This window comes from Carassius auratus, unplaced genomic scaffold (assembly GCF_003368295.1).
Source record: "Carassius auratus strain Wakin unplaced genomic scaffold, ASM336829v1 scaf_tig00017159, whole genome shotgun sequence".
NCBI classification, from domain to species: Eukaryota; Metazoa; Chordata; class Actinopteri; order Cypriniformes; family Cyprinidae; genus Carassius; species Carassius auratus.
In genome coordinates, this window is record NW_020524748.1 from 1 (window position 1) to 22,922 (window position 22,922).

The following is a 22,922-nucleotide window of genomic DNA, read 5'->3' on the forward strand; positions in this document are numbered from 1 at the left end:
TGACCGCACGGAGTAGCATTATGACAGGACTTTCAAACGTATCCTAGTATGAGAAAACAGCACTGCTTTACCACTTCATAGTTGAAGTGATCAACTATGCATAATAAAACGCTTTCAAGCTATACGTGGGGAAGTCGTGCCTAATGGTTCGAGTCGGACTCCCAATGTGAGTTCGAGTCACGGCCTGCAGGAATTGTGGGTGGGGAGTACATGTACAGTTCTCTCTCCACCTTCAATACCACGACTTAGGTGCCCTTGAGCAAGGCATCAAACCCCAACTGCTCCCCGGGCGCCGCAGCATAAATGGCTGCCCACTGCTCCGGGTGTGTGTTCACAGTGTGTGTGTGTGTACACTGCTCTGTGTGTGTGCACTTTGGATGGGTTAAATGCAGAGCACAAATTCTGAGTATGGGTCACCATACTTGGCTGAATGTCACGTCACTTTGTGCCTTTACAGTATATTTCAAGAAAGCATTCTGACACCACATAATAAAATCATAAACCACAGGGCCAAACATGGAGTCCTCACTCATTAAGCTAACGATTATGGAATTATCAGCAAATTTACTCTTACAGTCTTTGTGTACAAGATAAATAATAAAGGGTGAGAGGATACATCCTTGAGGTGATCCAGTTGATGACAGTCATTCAGAAAAACAGTCATTTACTTTAACTCCCCAAGGTGAAAGGCTTTTACGAAGAGTGGGTTACCAAATGAACCTTGCAATGTCCTTTCTGTGTAAAAGTTTTTCCAAACAGAGAGCAAGTGAAAGACTTTTACCAGTATGAATTAACATGTGCCTATTAAGGCTTGATTTATGTGTAAAACTCTCTTTCACACTGAGAGCAGCAGAAAGGCTTTATCTCAGTATGAATAAACATGTGCTTCTCAAGGCTCTCTTTGCGTGCAAAAGTGTTTCCACACTGAGAGCAACTGAAAGGTTTATCTAAACTGTGTGTTACCAAATGACTCTTAAGGTGTGCTTTCAGTGTAAAACCCTTTCCACACTGAGAGCAGCTGAAAGGCTTTATCCCAGTATGAATAAACATGTGCTTCTCAAGGGTCTCTTTGCGTGCAAAAGTGTTTCCACACTGAGAGCAACTGAAAGGTTTATCTAAACCGTGTGTTACCAAATGACTCTTAAGATGTTCTTTCTGTGTAAAACTCTTTCCACACTGAGAGCAGCTGAAAGACTTTATTCCAGTATGAATTAACATGTGCCTCTTAAGGCTCGATTTAAATGTGAAAGTGTTTCCACACTGAGAGCAACTGAAAGGCTTTTCTGAAGAGTGAGTTACCAAATGACTCTTAAGCTGTGCTTTCTGTGCAAAACTCTTCCACACTGAGAGCAGCTGAAAGGCTTTGTTCCAGTATGAATAAACATGTGATCCTTTAAGCTTACTTTCCGTGTAAAACTCATTCCACACTGAGAGCAGCTGAAAGGCTTTGTTCCAGTGTGAATAAACATGTGATCCTTTAAGCTTACTTTACATGCAAAACTCTTTCCACACTGAGAGCAACTGAAAGGTTTTTCTGAAGAGTGAGTAACCAAATGACTCTTAAGGTTATTTTTCAGTGTAAAACTCTTTCCACACTGAGAGCAGCTGAAAGGTTTTATCCCAGTATGAATTAACATATGAGCCTTTAGATTACTGTTACGTATGAACCGCTGTCCACACTGATAGCAGCTGAAAGGCTTTGTTCCAGTGTGAATAAACATGTGATCCTTTAAGCTTACTTTACATAAAACTCTTTCCACACTGAGAGCAACTGAAAGGTTTTTCTGAAGAGTGAGTTACCAAATGACTCTTAAGGTGTTCTTTCAGTTTAAAACTCTTTCCACACTGAGAGCAGCTGAAAGGCTTTATCCCAGTATGAATTACCATATGAGCCCAAAGATTACTGTTATATATGAAACTCTTTCCACACTGAGCGCAGCTGAAAGGCCTCTTGACACCTGTTTTTTTAAGGCTGGAACTCACTGATTTTTCTCCATTGACATCATGATCTTTCTGATCCTGATATTCCTCCTGCACCTCATTCAGATCTTGCCTTTCTTCTTTCATCAGGCCTATAAAAAAAAGAATGAAAAATCAAATGGTAAATTTTAAAAATAAGAGGATAAAATATTTGTGTACGAAAACAATGTCAAAACTGTCCTTTGTTAACAGTGTGCAATGAAAATAACTAAAAACACTGCATTATGCTGACAGGTCAATAGATGGTGATATCACTTTGTAGAGAAACACTACACACCGACAGCTCCAGCAAACAAGGTTTGTTCTTTGATCACTTTCTATAATTTAACAATTTAAATAACATATTACATTCATATCTTTGAGAGAAACAACGTTTAGTTTGGTCACCGATTCATACACACCTAAAACATGGAACACTTTGAGAAATACAATCTGACTGAACTCGAATAATTGCACATCACAGATCACTGATTGGGTCAATCTCATGAATCTGTTACAACGCCATGGCACTAATTATTTTAAATATTAAACATGCAATTCAGTAATATATACAAACATCATAATAAAGACAATACTGTTCTCTACCTTACACACAGAGTATTTCAACATTGGAATAAATTTGTTTTTGCATTTTATTGCATTTTCTGCTGAAATTCTCATTACCGCAATGCGTCTAGCGGTGTCTGAACTCTTGTTGTAATTTAAACAAATTAGAATTAAAATATTCTGAAAAAAGTAAATGGATATTCTGCTAGATTTTTTCACACTACAGAAAAATGACAGACTGAATATTCATGTATAATATTACCGATACAATCGTCTAAAAATAAAGTATCCATGACTGATGAACTCATCCTCCGCAACATTTTTTGAAGGCCATTTAAACACATTTTTTTTTTTTTAGATAAATTATGCAACACACATGGCAGAACCTTCAAAATAGTACCTGCAAGTAGTCAGTTCTCTTTATATTGTTAAAGTAAAAAATTCTCTTGTCAGAAAGTATACGCAACAAATTGATTATCACTGCCAAAATGGGTAGTTTTACACATTTAGAATATATGTTGGATTAAAAAATGTCTTCTACTTTATTAACGTCTGATTATATACATTGAGTAAAAAAATTGGCTAAATCATCATGGTTTCTCTGTCGTAAGCAAAACATCCTAAAAAAACTCAACCTCCACAACACCATTTTCACTTACCGCGACAATTTAAGGCCAGTTGCGGTAGAGAGATCTTTTTTTTTTTGGGTAATGAGAATATAATCATACAGGCTATTGGTCATACTATGGTGACCAATTTCAGAGAAAACATTTATACCAACCCACCAACTCCCAGGAAAGAGAGAAACATTATGGGCTAGAAGTTACAACAAGAGTAGTTATAAAAAATAACTAAAAAAGTACATAACTATCAAATATAATTACTGTTATTGACCAAAAGGGTTATGTTCCAAAGGTTGTGGTATACTTGTAGCTTCAAGACTAATTTACTACAGGTGAAACTTGATATCTCCATTACTGTACAAAGAGTGTATTTTTTTTTCTAAGAATAATTATGCAATCAATTTTTTTTGGTTGCTGGTACATTCGTAGTAATTAGACTGACTTACTAAAGGTTACATTTTCACAGTAAAACCTTTACTGCTTGTACAGCACAATTATTTTCATAAACTAATGTATCAAAATTCACCTAATTCTCTTTTTTCATGTTCTAAAGGTTGTAGTACACTCCTAGTGGCTTTTTTAATTCTACACTTCCTGTGTCCCAGTAAAACAAAAGGCTTAAAATTTTAAATGTAAGAAGTCACGTAAAATGCATTGGACGTTTTAAACCCAATCGGTGGAATTGTCAGATGGTCCCTTACGCATCAAGCGCTGCTTTAGCACATCAAAGCTTTCTCTGGTTTAAATTTGTTGATACCATACACTTAGGCTGTTTTTAAATAATATTTTAATGTTTATATAAAGTTGTTGCATAATGTTAAAACTAATCTTGGTAGTGGTATCTTTGTAGGACTGACGACTAGAGTAGTGGCACAGGAAAGCAAATGTCTGGCGAACACTGAACCTAAAATTAACTTTACCACGCTGGTTTCTACTACTAGCGTAAAAAATATATTCAGTCTCCCAGGCTCGGAGATCATTGGAGTTTCTTGATTTTCAAAAAGCAAATATAAAGTCTAATTAAAGTAATAATTAAATCTCTTCAGTGTCAGTGCAGTTACATATACAAAAGAATTTTAAAACATGGATTTAAGACAATTTAATGATAGTTAATGTCTTATTTTTGCATAAAGGATTGGTGTATGTACCACAAATAGTATACAAAGATGAATGCAGAATAAACACCAACCTCCATGTTCTTCATGTTTTATTCTCCTGGCTCCTCGTGTTTTATTCTCCAGGTTTCTGGTTATTCTCCCAGTTCCTGGCTCCTTGTGTTTTATTCCCCGGGTTTCTGGCTCAACGGGTTTTATTCTCTGGGTTTCTGGCTCCTCGGGTTTTATTCTCTGGGTTTCTGGCTCCTCGGGTTTTATTCTCTGGGTTTCTGGCTCCTCGGGTTTTATTCTCTGGGTTTCTGGCTCCTCAGGTTTTATTCTCGAGGTTTCTGGCTCCTCAGGTTTTATTCCCCGGGTCTCTGGCTCCTCGGGTTTTATTCTCCATGTTTCTGGTTCCTCGTGTTTTATTCTCCAGGTTTCTGGCCCCTCCTGTTTTATTCTTCGGGTTTCTGGTCCCTCCTGTTTTATTCTTCGGGTTTCTGGCTCCTCGGGTTTTATTCTTCGGGTTTCTGGCTCGGGTTTTATTCTCCGGGTTTCTGGTTCCTCATGTTTTATTCTCCAGGTTTCAGGCCCCTCCTGTTTTATTCTCCAGGATTCTGGTTCAATCGTGTTCTCTTCACTCTGCTCTTTAACATACATCATCTTCACAGCAGCAGATCTCCGTCCAGATGATACTCCTCCAGATATTCCTGCTTTTAATAAAAATGTAGTCACGACTGTGAGGATGACAATATTTACAGGTATTTATTGACCTGATTAAAAAACTATGTCTTTACGTTATGAAAACATCCAATCAATTAAACTGCTGTAAAAATGTATCAGATAAAGATTTTCTTTTTTGCATAAATCTATTAAAATCAACCTCAGTCCTGATCAAAACTACCAAATGTTAAAAAAAAAAACTCTTTAATTGGCAAGTTCATAAATGATGTCACTGATTTGTGGAAAAACAAAATGAATAATTTTCAATATAAAAAGTATTTTTTTTTGTAAACTTTTCATAGTCTTGGGCATGCCAAAGATTAGTAACAACATTGGCTTTGATGCATTGTTAGGTTTTGTACAGCATTAGATTTTAATTTTTTCTCCCTCATTTATTGTTTCTGGCTGTCTTTGCCCCATTGACTCCCATTATAACGACATTTTTTGATTGCAAAGCCATTACACCACATAATCATGTATTCTTGATTGTTGGTGGTTTTCCCTGTTGGGAAGAGGTACATTTGTTATTTTTACAGTAGATCACTAGGTAGGACCATTAACCCTTTAGATAGGCCTGTGCAAAAAAAGCTTAGTTTCTGACTTGTATATGAAGAGTGTGTGTGTGTGTGTGTGTGTGTGTGTGTGTGTGTGAGAGACCTTTGCGCACTTACATTGATGTATTTGAGAAAATCTAAATGTACACCTCAGCTCTCAAAACTACATGGAGTAAACAAAAGTATTTTGAAAGTTTAAGAAAAGTTACATGATTAGGGCCCAATTAAATGTTTTATTGTTTCTCACCATTTTTTTGTTACCAAAAATGTTTTAGCGTGTCTAATTATTTGAACGCATAAAACAACTTTTTTTTTTGTTCTTAAAGAAGCCTAATGATTGTTTCCCCTAAAAAATTCGGACTATTTACATTTTTATTATCAAATCTAGGCATGAAACATTTTATTTGTTTTTTAATTACTTAAAATTAATCAAACTTTTTTGGCAAACAAGGGGGATGTACTATTAAAATTAAAACATGGAAGACATTTTGTGTGATTATTCCTTCAAAAATTATGTTGGTTTCATTTAGTAGTAGTAGTAGACGATGTACATTCTACTGAACAATAGACTTCAAAACCAGACTTTGACGGGTTGCAAAATGAATAACTTTACAATTCTGAACATGCGATATGATGCTTTTGCTCAAATCAAACAGTCAGATGCTTCTGAAGTGACTCGAAATGAATGTTCTTCATGTATTTTCGTCCTCATGTTACCGGGTCGCTAGATTTTGCACTTTCACACTGCCAGTTGATTACTCGGGATATGTGCGTGCTTTCACACACAACCCGTAAAGGTCCCGTAACGACACATGACATCAGGGCGTGACTAGTAATGTACGAGTCGAAAACGTTAGGCACGTTATACATTCACTGAAGCAAGCGAACGATCTCGGCTTCAGCGCTGAAAGTGAGGAACTAACTGATCTCTGCTTCATTACAGTGTGCACATTTTTTTTTTGTCGTCTCAAACGTTGATCTTCCTTCAAAACAGCCGGTAAAAGAGTCGCACGGTAACATGCGTCATCACTACGACACACATTAGATCTGGCTTTTGTTCACACACTGTTCGTCCCGTGATTGAACCAGGCAATGTTACTAGGTATCCGACAAGGGGGACGTGTTTGCTTTCACACAGAAGGCGACCTAGTTTTTGCACAGGCCTATCTAAAAGATAGTGATCATCTGTAAAAACAACAAATTTGACCTCTTCCCAAAAGGGAAAACCACAATTAAGAATGCATGATTTTATGGGGTCTTTGCAATTAAAAAATGTTGTTATAATGGAAGTCAATGGGGCAAAAACAGCCACAAACAACAAATTAGGGAGAAAAAATTTAAATCTATTGCTGCACAAAAACTAACAATGCATCAAAGCCAATATTGTTACTAATCTTTGACCTGCCCAAGACTGATAAAATGGTAAAAAAAAAAATATCCAGTCCACAATCACTTTTAATACTTAATGTAATTTTGTTTTTTTGTTTTCCCAAATCAGTGACATTTATGAACTAAGTAATTAAAGAGTTAAAATCTTGGATTTTTTTAAAACATTTGGTAGTTTTGATCAGGACTGAGGTTGATTAATAGATTTATGCAAAAAAAAAAAAAAAAAATTATCTGATACATTTTTACAGCAGTTTAATTTAGTGGATGTTTTCATCCATGAACAAAACATAAGGGTAGTGAATTTGCCCAAAGTTTATTGTTAATTTTTTTTTACATTTCAATCTACCAAAAATATGTGTCAAAATAAGATGTCACCAAAAATCATTCCATTTGCTGAAATACAGAGAAAGTTGTGGCCAAAATAAGACTTAACTTTATCCCCTAGTGGACAAACGTCCCCAACAACGCATAAGGGTTAACCCATTCAAAGTGCACACACAGCAGTGAACTGTTGGGCCTTGCTCAAGGACACCTCAGTCTTGGTACCGACGTCCCGAGATTCGAACCCACAGCCTAGGGTTAGGAATCAAACTCTCTAACCGCTACGCCACGAGAAACAAATCTGATCTGCAAAAATAAATTATAAATAAAATAGACTTGCATGTTATTTGATCAACACCAGTAACAGGTTCTTCTGTTGTTTGTTTGGCAATTCCAACACAGGCTAAATATGACATGACTAACACAGCACTTTCTGACATAAGAAGTGACTTGGTCTGTTTACTTAGTTTTGTTGTGGCCACGACATAATAACTAGTGGGAACATGATAATATGTTGTGGCCACAAGATATTAATTTTTGGGAACATCATATTAACGCGTGGGAACATGATATGTCGTGGCCACAAGATCATTTTGTCAAAGTAATGACATCCTTATGTCTTGGCCTCGAGAAGTTATGTTTAGGGAACAATATTCATTTCTCGTGGCCACGGCTTCTTATGTTGAGGGAATGACATGTTTTTCTCTTGGCTATGAGTTTAATGCATAAACAAACTTCTGTGACCATAGCAACCCAGGATTAGCAGAGATGGATTAATTAATATTTTATTTTGAATTAAGAAATTATTATATTATTTATAGTTTTAAACTTGACTCAATTGTGTGTAAGTTTGATGTTTTCAAATAAGCTAGTTGCAGTTATTTTTATAATGAGAATGTACTACAGTCATATGCATCGGTATGACGGAGATCATCTGCAAGATCTGTCCCGCTTTTACAGCTGCACACCTCTGTGACTACATCCTGAGTGAAAAAGCAATGAACTGTAATGCACTGGTTCACTGGTATTTATTGGCATAGCAAATGACTGGTGAAAAGTGTTTATTAATTTTCTTCAATGTATAGTAAACCAGATTTCTTACCAAACCTCTGACTTTTGTTTTTCTGCAGAACTCAAATGAAGATACTTTGAAGAATAATGGTGATCAAAACCACAAGTATGTCAGGTATGGATATTATAATGGGGACTAAATTATTTTAATTTTTTGGGGGTGTACTCTTTAATTGGCATGTTATGCATTAAATATTAATTATACTGGTCACAGTCACTTATTGTGCGGTCACTGCAGTTTGTGCTGTAAATAGTCTATCATATAACAGCCCAGAAAACACAGAACGCTGTGAGGATGTCACCAGTTCATCGTCATGTGGTCAGCGTGACATTGTGAGGACGTCGTGGTAAAGTTACATTTTTTTGAATCTCGGCTAACGTCCTATAGAAACATTGTGGGCACGTCCTCAAAAGACGTCGCTAGTTAGTCCCATTGGGAATGTTGTAGCTGGTCTCCTGATAACTTTTCATATTATTGCACTACATGTTATTATTAAGATACCATTTGAATAGCCTATTATTTGGGAAATAAATATATATATATATATATATATATATATATATATATATATATATATATATATATATATATATATATATATACACACATACACACACACACATATTTGCCATCAATTTAAGAACAAAACAAACAATTTACTTAGCAATTGGTGATAAAGTTTGTAAATGAAAGAGTTTTGAGCAAGAAAAAAAAAAAAAGCGTTTAATGCTGGTGTTCTAGCTGTTAGCTTTCTGTTATGATCCGCAGTGCAGACTCTCTATTTTTATAGAAGCTCCCAAACAAAGATCAATAAAACATTACATTTTTGATGACATATGCTACGCATAGCTAAACTCTCTTAGATCTGTTACATTAGTTAACTTAAGTTAAAACTAATGGTTCAAAGATTCATTGAGTTGCTTACAAAGAAAATATATTGATTTGTTACCACCTTGTAGTTTAAATGTATTATTTATTTCTGTAAAATTAACATTTATCATCAGGTGAAAAGGCAGCAGGAACAAGACAACTATTACAAGTATAGATGGGTTTTAAGAACTAGTACTAATTTGGTTCCTGACTTGTTCAGTACTGCAAAAATTATAAGTTACAGGATCAATAGTGCTGCTATCAGTATTCTTGTAACATTGGTTTGTTACCCTTTAGACACAACCACATCATCCAAATCATCTCCGAGTGGATGGCAGCAAGGTTCCAGGATTAAGAGATCATTCATCGTGGAGACTGTTCCACAGGAAGCAGTTTATCCTGGGTGAAAAACTAAACTTGGTTGTTTCAGCATCACTCAGCGCAAGACTAAACACATTTAAATTGATTTAAGGTGGTTATAGGTTTCAAGTCATCCGGACCATTCTGCTTAGAGCTGAAGATCTTTGGCCGAACCCGATTGGACCCGGCGGGTTCGGGCTTAATTTATATAAATCGCTGAATACATCTACAGTGGATTCAATCATTTTTCTCCACAAAAACATGTAGGCTTAGCCTAATCTCTGTGAGTTAAGGTTTTTCAAATGATAACTATATATTCAATGAGTCTTAAATGCATAATGTGGACAGAGTATTTACGCTAATGTTGGCATTATTCTTTTATTAAATGTCTGATGGTGCCTTATGTTAATTTCGTCAGTGCCAAATATCCATCTTGATTTAAAATGTATCTTAATTAGTTAAAGTCTTGTTTTTATTGGTACATTGGTCTATTTATTCGCTTGTTAAGTCTGACGTCACGTAGCAGCGCTTCCGTGTCCAAACGCTCTATCAGTTACCACGAGAAAACAACAAAAGGTGCTAATATAAACTCACAATGTGATAGAATACTAGCGAAAAAGTTATAATCTTAACCTTTAACTCCATACTGAAGTCCCAGACAGCCAGACAATGAAAATATAAATATAAAAAAAATATATAAAAATTATTTGTGTGCGAGTTGAGGCTTGGACCCGGAAACAGCGCTTCTTACTTTTTATTTCTTTATTCCAAATTCCAAGTGGCTACGTTAGTTATGAATAAATTATGTTAAAACATGTATAAATTACTCATTCTTGACAAAAGGCAAACAAGCTGTGTGTCTGTGCACATTTGAATAATGTCGGGCTGTAAACGGGTTCGGGCTTTTAAAAAGCGGTCACAAAATGTACCTGTCGGACTCGGGTCCTATCGGGCCTAACTTTTATGGCCGATTACATCTCTAATTCTGCTGTCCTGGTTGTGATGCCATGCTGGAACTGTATTTCTCATGGTTAAAAGATTTGTGTAGCGGTATCCAAACATATAACGCCCCATTCAAACGGCTCTCGTTTACTTTGAATGGAGTGACATCAAGCATTGGCAAAATTGTGGTTCCATTGCTCATGGCAGAAGCTGCCTTTAAGCGCCAATGCAGACGTCCTCCAATCAGATCGCCTTATGCAAATACCCTAGAGCAGACACTAGCCAATCATGTGCATGCAATACCAGAAAATGAATATGATTGGCTGTCACTATGAAAAGAGAGAGGTAAATCCCACAGGGTTGGATTTAGGGATGCAATGATACCAATATTTCAGAATATCTGCCAATTTCGACTGCAAAATGCGTCTATTGCAGCAGCATGCAGTGACCAGCATGACATTTCTTTTAAATGTATAGCACAGTAGTGAAGACAACTAGATGTGATAGATGGTACAGAACATTTTGCTAAAGTATTATAATGAGGCTCACAGCTTTTAAACACAACCAGTGCGCAGAATGATGCTCTTGAAGCAATGATGCGCTTGAGTGACAGCGTGCAGCATTACACAGAAATGTAAAAAAAAAAACAAGGGAAGAGATATTGATGTTGTGCGTTACGTGTGTGCAATATTTTGAGCCTTTTTTCTTTTAACAGTTTTAAATCTCAGTTATTGTGCGCTCTTGAAGAGAGTTTAATTTTTTTGACTAAAGTAACTAGGGCTGGGATGATTCGCTAATCTGCCGATTCAATACTATCCCAATACTTCTGTGCCCATTTAATATTGCCATGCTTGAGTATTGTGATTATATAACTATTGCAATTCATGATTTATCCAAATTGTCTATAAAATTATGTTTAATAAGTTTTTATTGTTTGTGTAGATTTGAGGGAAAGATGAAAAATAACGAGGTCTGGGAACGACTGAAGAAGACAGCAGTGAGGGAAGGAAGTAATCACCAGAGTGTAAGTTCTTCAAGAATGTGTGCATTGTTTATTACAAGTTGTGTTTTCATGCAACTGTATTAGCTGGGTTTGGATTTACAGAAATCTAATACATTTACACGTACAGAAATGTAATGTTGAAATAAATCTATATAAAAAAAAAAATATATATATATAGAAATTAATATGTAGAAATATATTGCTAATCAATATATTTACATAGTCTGACATCTAATTGTATTTACATAAGGTAAATATATGTAAATTTCATATAACAACATTAACATTTAATAAATGTGAAAAATATTAAAAAGCGGCCAAAATCGAATATTTAAATATACATTTCAAAATATATTTACATATTATATAAAATATGTACTTCTATTTGAAGATAAGATATTTAAACATAAAATCTATTTATTAATAATATACTTCATCTGTGACTTCTGTATGTGGATGTTTGTAGAACATTGCTAGAGTCTCGACTGACTTAATACAGCTGACATTTTGCCAAAACTTCTTAAGAACACCGTTAAGTGACATGCTCAACTTTACCTCGATCACCATCTTTAAACAAGTACACTAACTTTCCAATTGTTGCAGCTCACATTCAATAAGTTAGTTTTCATTTACTACAACCCAGCTAGCAAAAAATATCCGCACGGCTTCTTTTTGCCGCCGGCCCTAAGCTGTCGGCTATAGGTGCGTCCCGCTGGCGGGGATGAAACGTTTGCCGCCGAATACGTCACTCCCATTTCTTGCGAGATGCCGCCGGCGAAAAGCCGGCGGGCCGACTGCTTCATTTTCTTTGGCGGTTGCCTCCGTCTAATGGACCGCGGCCGGCTGGCGGCAAGCCGCTTTGAAATGCAAGGATTTCTACTAAAATCGACCAGCAGCCAAGGCTATGTTTAGCATGTTGGGAGTTAGAATGGAAGTGGAACTGACAGCATTTTAACTACTTTTCACATCTGAAGCGATTATAAAATCATAATAGCCTATATGTGAATTAAATCCCATATTATTATTATTTTTTTTTTTTTTTAAGCCATTAGGGTTTATTCTTGACTCTTGATTCCATGATAAGGTACGGTTTAGGAAATTACATTTAAATTACTTTGAAACTCTGAAGCGATAGAGTAGCCTAATAGGCTATATGTAAAATTATTTTATGCACTTAGGTGAAAATTGTTTACATTTCTTTGATTTATGCACAATTGAGACATGCATAAACCAAAAATAATTCCTTTTGTAAAACTTACTTGGCAATAAATATCTTTCTGATTCTGATTAGGTTTTAAAATAGATATTTAATTCATGGTATGAACAATTTAGCTGAATAAATTGATGAAGTTAGACTTTTCACTAATGCCTGGCTACATCAGTGAACAGTGAAAGACATCTGCAACATGGCCAAAATCTTGGGTAGGTCTATACTTTATAATTTTTTATTAATTTGCAACCATGGTAATAGCCTATCATAAACAGGAAAATCTCTGTTTTGACCTGATCAGAAGGATAAACTAAAATCTAAAAGCTCCTCTGGTTTCACAGCTGCACTGGCAGATTTATGAAATATTTAGAAATATTTCGTCTTTCTGCCATTCCAGGAAATGTCATTTATGTCTTTCATTTTTTTCCAACCTCGATTTTTTTTTTTTTTTGACTTTTTACATGTATAAGGGATTAATTTGCAATTGCGACCTGTACAAATGTTTAAGACAGTAAAACACTTAAAAAAATGTAAACACATTATAAATGTTAGAAAGTATAGGTTTTCACCATTGCTGTGTTCAGGATTTTTTTTTGGGCGGAGCTAAAACGGTGGCTCGATGACGCACTGGAGCCACTGAGCTCCTGGCCCCTCCCCAAACAACATAACTAGAGCACACATTCGCGTCAGTTCGCCGTTCAATCGCGAGTTTCTGTGGACTACCATCGTTTAAGTAAGTACATGTTTCCTTAACGCAATATTATGTTTACATTGTTTTTAGTTTATCTTTGTAAAATCTGTAGTCATCTTTGTTCATGCCTTACTAGTCAAGCTAAAGTAAGGCTAAAGTAAGTTAGCCTTGTTTACAAAGTTGCCGCCATGTTACAAAAAAAACATGTTGTTTTTTGAAATAGGGCTTATTCACATTATTTCCTACATTTAGATAGGTGGGCAAATGCATTTTTGTGTCAGTGCATGCATTGTTTTAGTTTGACTGGGTCGGTGTTAGCTTAGCTTAGCAAAATGAATGGAATCCTTTGTTGCCAGCTAGCATGGCCTGAGTAAAAGTGATCAAAAAAATAAAAAAAAACCACCTAATTACTTCTTGTGGACTGCGTATTCACAACGAGTACAAATAGCGATCCAGATTAACACTAGGCGATTTCCTAGGCAGATATTGTCTTGGGACTATATTATGTGGAAGCACAGGCGAAGCACTGCTGCTTAGGCGAAGCACTGCTACTTCGGCGCAGAGATATCACGCAACACATGAAATCCCACGACTTCCGTCAACATACCGGCATGAATAGTAGCTGCCTGGCTATTTTCCTTACAGTACACGAATGGCGATGAACATGGCTGATTTTGAGAGAGACGAAGAGGGTGACTTCTCAGACAGTCAAGAACCAGAACCATACCTATTTGAACCAGAGTTTACAGAAGACGAGCTGCGTGCTTTGGAAATAGAACGACAGTAGGAGACTGCGGTCAAGCCAGCCGCACTTCAGAAAAACACCGTCAAGCCAGCCGCGAGTGAAATTTATATGCGCGTGTATTAGTTGCGATCGCTCAACAGCCTGAGGACGTGAGGATGAGAGCCAACATGAACTGGTGGTGTGAATGTGGGGGAATATGCCAATCTATGCCGACGGAAATAGAGTGTCTGTGCTGTAGAGAGTTGATGACCAGGCTCAACACGTCAGATCAAGATGAGCGTGCCCGAAGTTGTGTCACATCTACAGAGGATTTCACGGCGCTGATCCATTCTGCAGTACTCGATTTTTTTTCCGGTGTGACAAAGTGAACTGGAAAAAACGCCCCACGCCGAATGGACCAAATGGACAGCTGTCCACAGAGTAAGTGATTATTTTAATCATGACGCATGTATAGATCGACCCATATTATACCTGTATTCACATAGAGTTGATGTTTTCATGTGTTGCGTGATATCTCTGCGCCGAAGTAGCAGTGCTTCGCCTGTGCTTCCCCATAATATAGTCCCAAGTCAATATCTGCCTAGGAAATCGCCTAGTGTTAATCTGGATCGCTATTTGTACTCGTTGTGGATACGCAGGCCACAAGAAGTAATTAGGTGGGTTTTTTTTTGTTTTTTTGATCACTTTTACTCAGGCCATGCTAGCTGGCAACAAAGGATTCCATTCATTGTGCTAAGCTAAGCTAACGCCGACCCAGTCAAACTAAAACAATGCATGCACTGACACAAAAATGCATTTGCCCACCTATCTAAATGTAGGAAATAATGTGAATAAGCCCTATTTCAAAAAACGGTGGAGTGTTCCTTTAACTTTCTGTAATAGCTACTTTGTTTCTTCCAGGCGTTGAGTTTTTCTTTTCTTCTAAGATACGTATGTTTATACGAGTGTGAGTACGTATGTGTTTTAAGTTAGTTTTGGTCAGTCGAATTAACTACAGTTACTTGTATGGACAATTATGCCGCCGCCCATGTGGTAATGTGGTTCCAGCAGTAGGTAGCAAAATCTACGACAAGACTGATCAGTATAACTTGTATTGTTTTCTAACTAAACCGAATGATGATACCAGTAACGTTAGGTTGTTTTCATTTGTTTGTTCCGACACGCACGCTGCTAGTCTAGTTCAGAGTGTTAGCTAACACATGCTGTTTCGCCTTTTTTACACTGTTCAAGCATGTTGAAATGTGTATAGCTTCAGTACGTAGCAAAAGCTTTACATCTAGTGTTTTCTTACAAAACTAACGTTGTATATAGGTTGTTTAAATGATTTTGTTTGTCTGAACAAGTAGCTGCTAGTCCAGTAGTGGCTAGCAATTGTTAGCTAACACATGCTGTTGTGCCTTTGTTACAGTAACTTACACACTGAGGTTAAGCAATGTTGCTAGTTACATTACATGTAGAAATGTAACTAGCTACAGTAGGTATCCAAAGCTTTACATCTAGAAAGACTTCAGTATAACTTAAATTATTTGGTGTTTTCTAACAAAGCAGAATGATGGTTGTTTAAATTTTGTTTGTCAGATCAAAGTATGCTGCTAGTTCAGTTCACAATGTAGCTACAGTGACTAGCAAGTGTTGGCTAGCACGTGCTGTTGCTACTGTACTTCTAGGATTTAAGGGGATTATGATGAGTTATTTATCTGAAGTGCTGTACTTTTTATGTTTGAGGACAGTGCTGTTCACTTGAATCACTACACTGAATGAGTACATTTTATTTTTTTAACAATTTCACTGTTCCACGTTTGGCTGATCTTTTTTTTTTGTTTTTTTTTTTTCTACAGCATAGCTACTGTATATTCCTAACGTTAACAATGTGGTTTTGTTCACATTTTCTTGCAGATACCTTGACCGGAGCATAACTGGTTAACTTCACACAAGAGACCTACTGTTGGACAATCGTTTTGGCTTTAAAGGTAAATGCATTGTTAGTTACAATGTCTAGTTACTGGGCCAAAAGGAGACGAATATTGAAAGGAGTTGAGAGGGACAAACAGGAAATTGCAGCTGCAAACGATGCTCTACTTGCTGTTATTCCTGACTTTGACCAAGTAAATCCTCCTGTAAATGAACATCAACATGGAATGGCTTCAACAAGCCATGGACAAACTGTAACCCCTGAAGCACAGGAAATAACTGTTGATGAGGTGTATGAACCTAGTGAAATTTTTTACTCAAGCACAGAAGATAGTGAGGAGGAAGAGGATTGCCTAAGGACACAATTGGCAGGGTGGGCTATTGACAACATGATCCCCCATGTGGCACTGGGTAAGCTTTTAACCATTTTGTCCAAGGATCATCCAACCCTTCCTAAAGACCCAAGAACCCTTCTGAAAACAGTGACTTGTGTTAAAACAACAGAACTCTCAGGTGGTGTATACCATCACTCTGGAATTGAAAGTGGAATACTATCACAGTTTTTAGTGTCTCCTGAATTGCAGAAGTTGACGTCAGTTTCAATGCAAGTTAATGTTGATGGACTTCCACTTTTCAAAAGCTCAAATGCCCAGTTCTGGCCAGTTCTTGGTTTAATTGAGCAATACGTGTGTAATGTCCAACAAAACAAACTTCCATTTGTCATTGGTCTCTATTATGGGAAGAAGAAGCCAAGCAGCCTTCACTTTTTGAATCCTTTTGTAGAAGAGGCACAGCGACTTGAAGCGGAAGGAGTTCTGTTTGAAAGGAGAGCACTTCCTTTCAAAATATCAACATTTATCTGTGACGCCCCTGCTCGTGCACTTGTTCGAAATGTGAAAGGTCACAGTGGATATTATGGGTGTGACAAGTGTGTTCAAAAGGGGGTCCACTACGAGAACAGGATGACCTTTCCTCAAACAGATTCTGCTCCAAGATTAGACCATGCAGTCCGTGATGAACTTTCTGATGACAGTCATCAGTGTGGAGAAACGCCATTGGCATTGTTGTCTGTTGGTTTGGTCACCCAGTTCCCACTGGATTATATGCATCTGGTATGCCTTGGAGTGACAAGAAAGTTGTTGCATCTTTGGCTAAAGGGACGGCGGCTGACAAGATTTTCGCCCAGCATGGTAAAAGAGATCTCCAGAGTACTCCTGACCTTCACACCTCATGTTCCGTGCGAGTTCAACAGGAAGCAACGATCCATGGAAGATGTTGAGCGTTGGAAAGCTACAGAATTCAGGCAGTTCCTCTTGTACACTGGACCAGTCAGCTTAAAAGGCCTTGTACCAACTCAAGTGTACAACAACTTCATGCTGCTTTCAGTTGGCATCACCATCCTACTGAATGTGTCCCTGTGTGCTGACCTTGCAGACTATGCACACAGAATATTGGTTCTCTTTGTTGATCACTGCAGCAAGCTTTATGGAAAAGAACATGTGACATACAACATGCATGGATTGGTGCACCTGAGCCAAGATGCCAAAAAGTATGGCGTCCTTGATAACATATCATGCTTCCCATTTGAAAACTTCCTTGGGTGTCTGAAGAAACTGTTGCGCAAGCCTGCACAACCACTGGAGCAGGTTGTTCGCCGATTGTCAGAGAGAAGTCAGCACAGAAGAACAAACATCTCCAAAACAAGGTCCTTGAGAGAGCACAACCATGGACCACTTCTCAACGGTCTTTCTGTGAAAAAGCAGTATGAGGAGTGTTACTTTCAAGACTTTGTTGTGAAACGTTCAGAGGGAGACAACTGTGTCCTGTTGGAAAATAAAGACATAGTTGTTATACAGAATGTCGTCGTTGATGAAATGGACAACACTTTGCTCATCTACAAGAGGTTCCGGAACATGGTCGATTTCTTCACTTACCCTGTGGAATCTTCCAAGCTAGGCATTTTTCATTTATCTGGCCTGTCAGATACACTCCGCTTTACCCATATAGCAAATGTGCAGAAGAAATATTATCTTCTTCCTTGCCTGGATGGAAAGGCTGGTTTTCCGTTGATCCACTTGTAAAAATGACTGCTTTTTTTGAAGGGGTGAGAATTTAATTTATTTTGCCTGGAAATTAATCAATTTTTACTTTATGCACGTTTTTCTTCTATTTTAGATGCTGTTTGCCATTGTTCAGTTTATTGATGAGGAGGATCAGCCATTTGCAGTGGTTCCGCAAGTGTGGCTCAGCGAGGGCATGTGCTATTGGCCCCCATTTAACCTCCGCAAAAAAGACAAAGGCAACAATTTAGCCATCCGCTGCACGCCTCCACACAGCACCTGGGAGAAACATCATTTTAAGTTTATGAAGGGAGCAGGTAAATGGTTCTGACTTATGCATTTGATTTTCCTGCATTTCATCTGTGTATTTTCTTTGTCTGTTTATGGTGGATAACTGACTTTCATTCATTATTCCCTGCTCTAGAATGTTGGCAAGAGGCGATGAGATATTTGGTGCGCTTCCAAACAGGTTCTAGCGTTGAAACGACGGACGATGACAAGAAGAGAAAGAGAATCTCAAATTCCAAGTACAGACCCCAGGCCTCTTCTGATGAAGAGGAGTCTAGTCTTCCAGATGCACCAGCAGTGCTGTCGTTTGGACAACCTCTTTTGAGCTTTGAAAACATTGTTCCTGGTAACAAGGTTTCAGTGCTGCCCGATGCTCCAGAAGTTGCATCGATTCCAGAAAACCAGGAAAATGTTGTGCCATCTGTAGACTTCAGAGGTGGTATGTAAAATTGCTGTGATGCTTGATTTGTGATCCTGCCACTAAACTATACCCTTTGTTAGATTTTCAAATTTCTGTTTCCTCTTTCTCAGAACCAGGTTTCTCCCCAGAAATTCAGACTCCACTTCACAGAGCCAAGAGTTTGAGTACAAGTAAGTGATGTTATTTGTGACGTTTTTTTGTCTTGGAAACTATTGCTTCTATTTAAGATAAGGAATCCTTTAATCATAATCTGTTTTTCATTAGGACACTTGACTGGTTACTCGCCGCAGCAGTTTCTGGATGAAAGGTGTCGAGGTGTGTTGTACATTCCATTAGCATTGCACAGTTCAATTATAGTTTCATTACTGAATATGCAATACTCTGCACTGAAGTTAAAGCTGTTATGTTTGCTCTTCCAGCTCGTCAAGTACTAAGCTTTACACCCCCAGCAGCAAATTTACCCTGGCAGCATATGGGTGAAAACGCTGGAGGTATGTAATATGTTGCGCTAAACTAAGTGTTCCATTTTAAGTCCAATTCATTAAATGTATGCAATAACTTCAAACATATTTTTACGTCAATGATTATCAATAGGAGAAAGTCATCGCTCTGTAATTGGCCCTTGGACTCCCCTGGCATCTCGTGTACAGCATGAAGTTTTCAGCTATGAAGGTATATTTTAGGCCTATGTCTTAGTGTCCAGTGTTTTAAAAGTATTGAAAATAGTGCCTTTAGGTGTTTTTTTTTTTGTTGTTGTTTTGTTTTTTAATGTAGATTTCCAGAGACTCCAGAATGAAAAACAAGCCGTGATGGAGGAGAACCAAGCCCTTAGGGAGGAGAACCAAGCTCTGAGGGAGGAGAACCAAGCTCTGAGGGAAAGCACTGCACGAACAGGTAAGAACATGCACAAAAAAGTCAAACTTAGGAAAGAGTATGTGATGTATGTACAAAATTACCATATGCCTTTCATTTTGTAGCTTCGGATGACAGCGGCTCACTTCAAGAGCAGGTGAAGCAAGTTGGGACAATGTTGAAGACGTTTGCTCGCACTGGGCAATCAGGTACAACTTGCAAACAACACCTGTGGTTGTTGGTTTAATTCCCACTGGGGCCACCTATACATGTAGTAGACCTAGATATAAATGTCATAGTTTAGTAGTTGAGGGACCAGGACTGACTATTATTTTATTTAACCCCTGTAGGTGCAGATCAGACCTTAATGCTGCGACGTCTTGGAGAGTTTGGCGATGTTGTGCGTAGCATGGACAACAAAATGGACACTATGCTGCAACATTTCAGTGCCAATGTGTCTGTTGGAGAGTTATCCCTGCCAGGGGATCTGTTACTCCCCCTAGACACCCAGGAAGATTTGGCGTTGCTTGACAACAGTTTGAGGCAGGATAAAGAGCTCCAGGAACGATTTGTAAGTGTGCTGATTTCGTTTATAACTCCATAGGGTAATGTAAAAAGTAGAATTAAGATTGTACACTGCATATTCTACAGTCTGAATCCATAGCCTGTCACATTTTATATTTATGTATGATAAGCTTCAGAGAAATGTAATTTGAAACACTTTTTTTGGATTTTCAGCTTCGGTTTTTGGCAATCAAATGTGGGAGGGACCTAAAGACAACCGTCTGGCGGATGCTTCAAAGTATCTTCTCTAATCACCTTTCCATCAATACAACCTGGACTGGAGTTGGGGATAAAGCATGTTTTAGAGACATGTTCCTGAAGACCATTGTTCAAAGTAAGTTGGATGTAAAAAAAAAAAAAAAAAAAAAAAAAATATGTTTAGTAGATGTGTATGGCATTATGCCATTCAAATGGAATGACAGATCTGTATTTCTACAGGAGCCATCCGGAAGAACCCGGCAACACAGGATGCCACTGATGAAGCCATCCAGGTTAACGTTACGCGTTACCTGAAAGGAGCATCTGACCGTGAAGGCGGAAAAAGGCGCCGCACAGCTGAGAGGGACCCACAGCCGACCCTTAAACCTAGGCTGACTACTGACATCCCAGCATCACTGACAACTGGAACCCTTTCTTTATCCTGCAGTCAGTAACATCAAGACCCCTAAAGAAGCCAGAAGTGTCAGACTGCACTCCCCAATCCACACTGTTCACTGTGGATATTATCATAGTGCTTAACTTATTATATTGTTAAATATAGCTTGTAAATCCTTGTGCCACAGGTCAGCATTGCAGTTATATCTGTTCTACTACTTTTTTTACCTCAGTATTTTTTATATATATTTGAAGATGTTTATCACAGATACAAGAGACATCTTGTACCCCAGGTCAGCAATGCCATTATAATGGTCTATTCTACTCCAGAGCTTTATTCTAAATTATTACCACTTATCTTATTGTTAGAAATGGCTTGTAAATGTGATGTTATACCTGAATTTTTTTTGGTGTCCTGCACATTCTTTGGTACCAGATATACTCATTACTTATGTTTACTGGTAATTCTTTTCATGCCAGAGCTGACCTCTTTATATTATTAACAATTATTGTAAGTGTTATAATTTGCTTGTAAGCTAAGGCTGTTTTTTTTTTTTTAACAATTTAATTGGAAACCTGCGTGTGTGTGTGTGTGTGTGTGTATTTATTTATTTTTTTTTTCTGTTATTTATATTTCAGGGATCTGACATCATGTTTCAATGACAGTTACTGTACTTTGAAATGTGGAATTAAAACGTCAAATGGAAATTTGTCTGGTTTGATCAATCATTATTCTTGATAAACTGCATAATATATATATATATATAATATATAATATATATATAAATAAATAAATAAGCAAGCGGCGACCGATCGCTCGAAAATAGCGTTTGCCTCCGACGGGCCGCGGAAGGGTCGCCTTTGATATAACGGCGGCGGGACGGCGGTTGGCCCGCGGGCCGGCCGCGGAACGAAGGCGGTAGGAAGGCGGCTGCCGCTTCTAAAAAGCGGCTGCCGCCGGCGGTGCACCGTCAAACGTGTTTGCGATTACGCTATTCTGACGCTTCTACTGCCGCCGGAGCGCCGCCGGCGGTCCGCCGACTCATTGCTATCTGGGAACCTTGTAAAATCATCAATGTCAAAGAACGATTGGGCATTGTTTACGGTTTTTGCGCTGGAATTTGCAGACGGTCCCTTAAACAATGCAATTATCCATGTATATATATATTACTTGAAACTAACTTTATTGCAAGAAAAATCTCAAAAAAATAATTATAATATCAATTATTCGCTGCAACATTAACTGATATTGGTTCGCATTCATTCTACTCATAGATCACGAGACTAACAGCAACATTATCACTGCAAACATAGAAACCATCATTTACAGGAACATACAAAAACATAAAATCGTTCAGTTCTTAATGAACTCCGTGTGTTTTCCTCACATAGAGCTACTTACTGCCTTCTGCTGCTCTAAATGTCGAAGTCAGAAAACACACAAACAGCTTACTCGATGACACAAACACAAACAAGACAGAAATGAGCTCGTGTGCTGTTCAAACATACAGTGTAAAGTGTGTTTTCCAGTTGTTTAAAGATGATAAATACCGTGAACTGCTCCCCTCTCCTCAGAAGATCGCTGCAGCTGCGTCCGAAAGCTTTGAGGACTCTTTGTTCGCGGTTTCTGCTTAAAGTGATTTGTTCCTCAGTTCTCACTGAATACAGGACTGCAGCCATTGAGCTCAAGTAGAACAAAAAAAGAGGAGTTTCTTCTTCTCTTATTTAATGGCGGATTGCGGAGGTTATAAGGTACATACCGCCACCTACTGTACTGGAGTAGGTATAATCATGTCATTTTACAGATTCAGTTTCTTTTCCACAACCCTGAGTCTTTTAACAATTTAAATAGTGCCTTCCGGGTGATTCTTATTTCCTCTCCCTCTCCTTCTAGTCCCAGTATCCCTACCAGATTCCACTCCCGCCCTGTCTCCTGAACCTTATCTTTAAACTCCCGTCTTTCCACCTCATTCAATTCACCGTAAAATATTACATGTTCAACATTTCCTTTAACCCCACAGTTTTCACAGTTCTCACTATTCCTTTTCCCCATTAAAAATAATGTGCCATTCAGCCCTGTGTGATCCACTCTCAATCTTGTCATTACAA

General features: G+C 37.9%; 1 protein-coding gene and 1 pseudogene across 8 annotated transcripts; one reads left to right on the forward strand and one right to left on the reverse strand.

The window, feature by feature from the left end:
- Window positions 1–845: 845 nt before the first annotated feature.
- Window positions 846–22,608, reverse strand: LOC113075549 (gastrula zinc finger protein XlCGF57.1-like; annotated as a pseudogene).
- On the forward strand, window positions 12,509–21,371 carry LOC113075547 (uncharacterized). 8 transcript variants are annotated; one of them, XM_026248229.1, is made up of 12 exons: window positions 13,150–13,420; window positions 16,020–16,093; window positions 18,210–18,411; window positions 18,519–18,821; window positions 18,914–18,973; window positions 19,068–19,118; window positions 19,223–19,294; window positions 19,398–19,475; window positions 19,578–19,864; window positions 20,006–20,226; window positions 20,394–20,553; window positions 20,658–21,371. In XM_026248229.1, the coding sequence occupies exons 3-9, from the start codon at window positions 18,210–18,212 to the stop codon at window positions 19,778–19,780; spliced, it is 969 nt and encodes a 322-aa protein (XP_026104014.1). In that variant the 5' UTR covers window positions 13,150–13,420; window positions 16,020–16,093; the 3' UTR covers window positions 19,781–19,864; window positions 20,006–20,226; window positions 20,394–20,553; window positions 20,658–21,371. The 8 variants fall into 8 exon arrangements, with proteins under 8 accessions (XP_026104011.1, XP_026104014.1, XP_026104015.1 ...); XM_026248231.1 differs by having other exon boundaries at window positions 13,151–13,420; window positions 16,020–16,250; window positions 18,367–18,411; XM_026248230.1 differs by lacking the exon at window positions 16,020–16,093.
- Window positions 22,609–22,922: the final 314 nt, after the last annotated feature.

Coding starts and splice junctions, on each gene's coding strand:
- LOC113075547 (XM_026248226.1), top strand. CDS start 16,424: ATGATCCCCCATGTGGCACTGGGTAAGCTTTTAACCATTTTGTCCAAG. Junction 17,939..18,892: donor CTTTGCTCATCTACAAGAGG/TTCCGGAACATG, acceptor TAGATTTTCAAA/TTTCTGTTTCCTCTTTCTCA.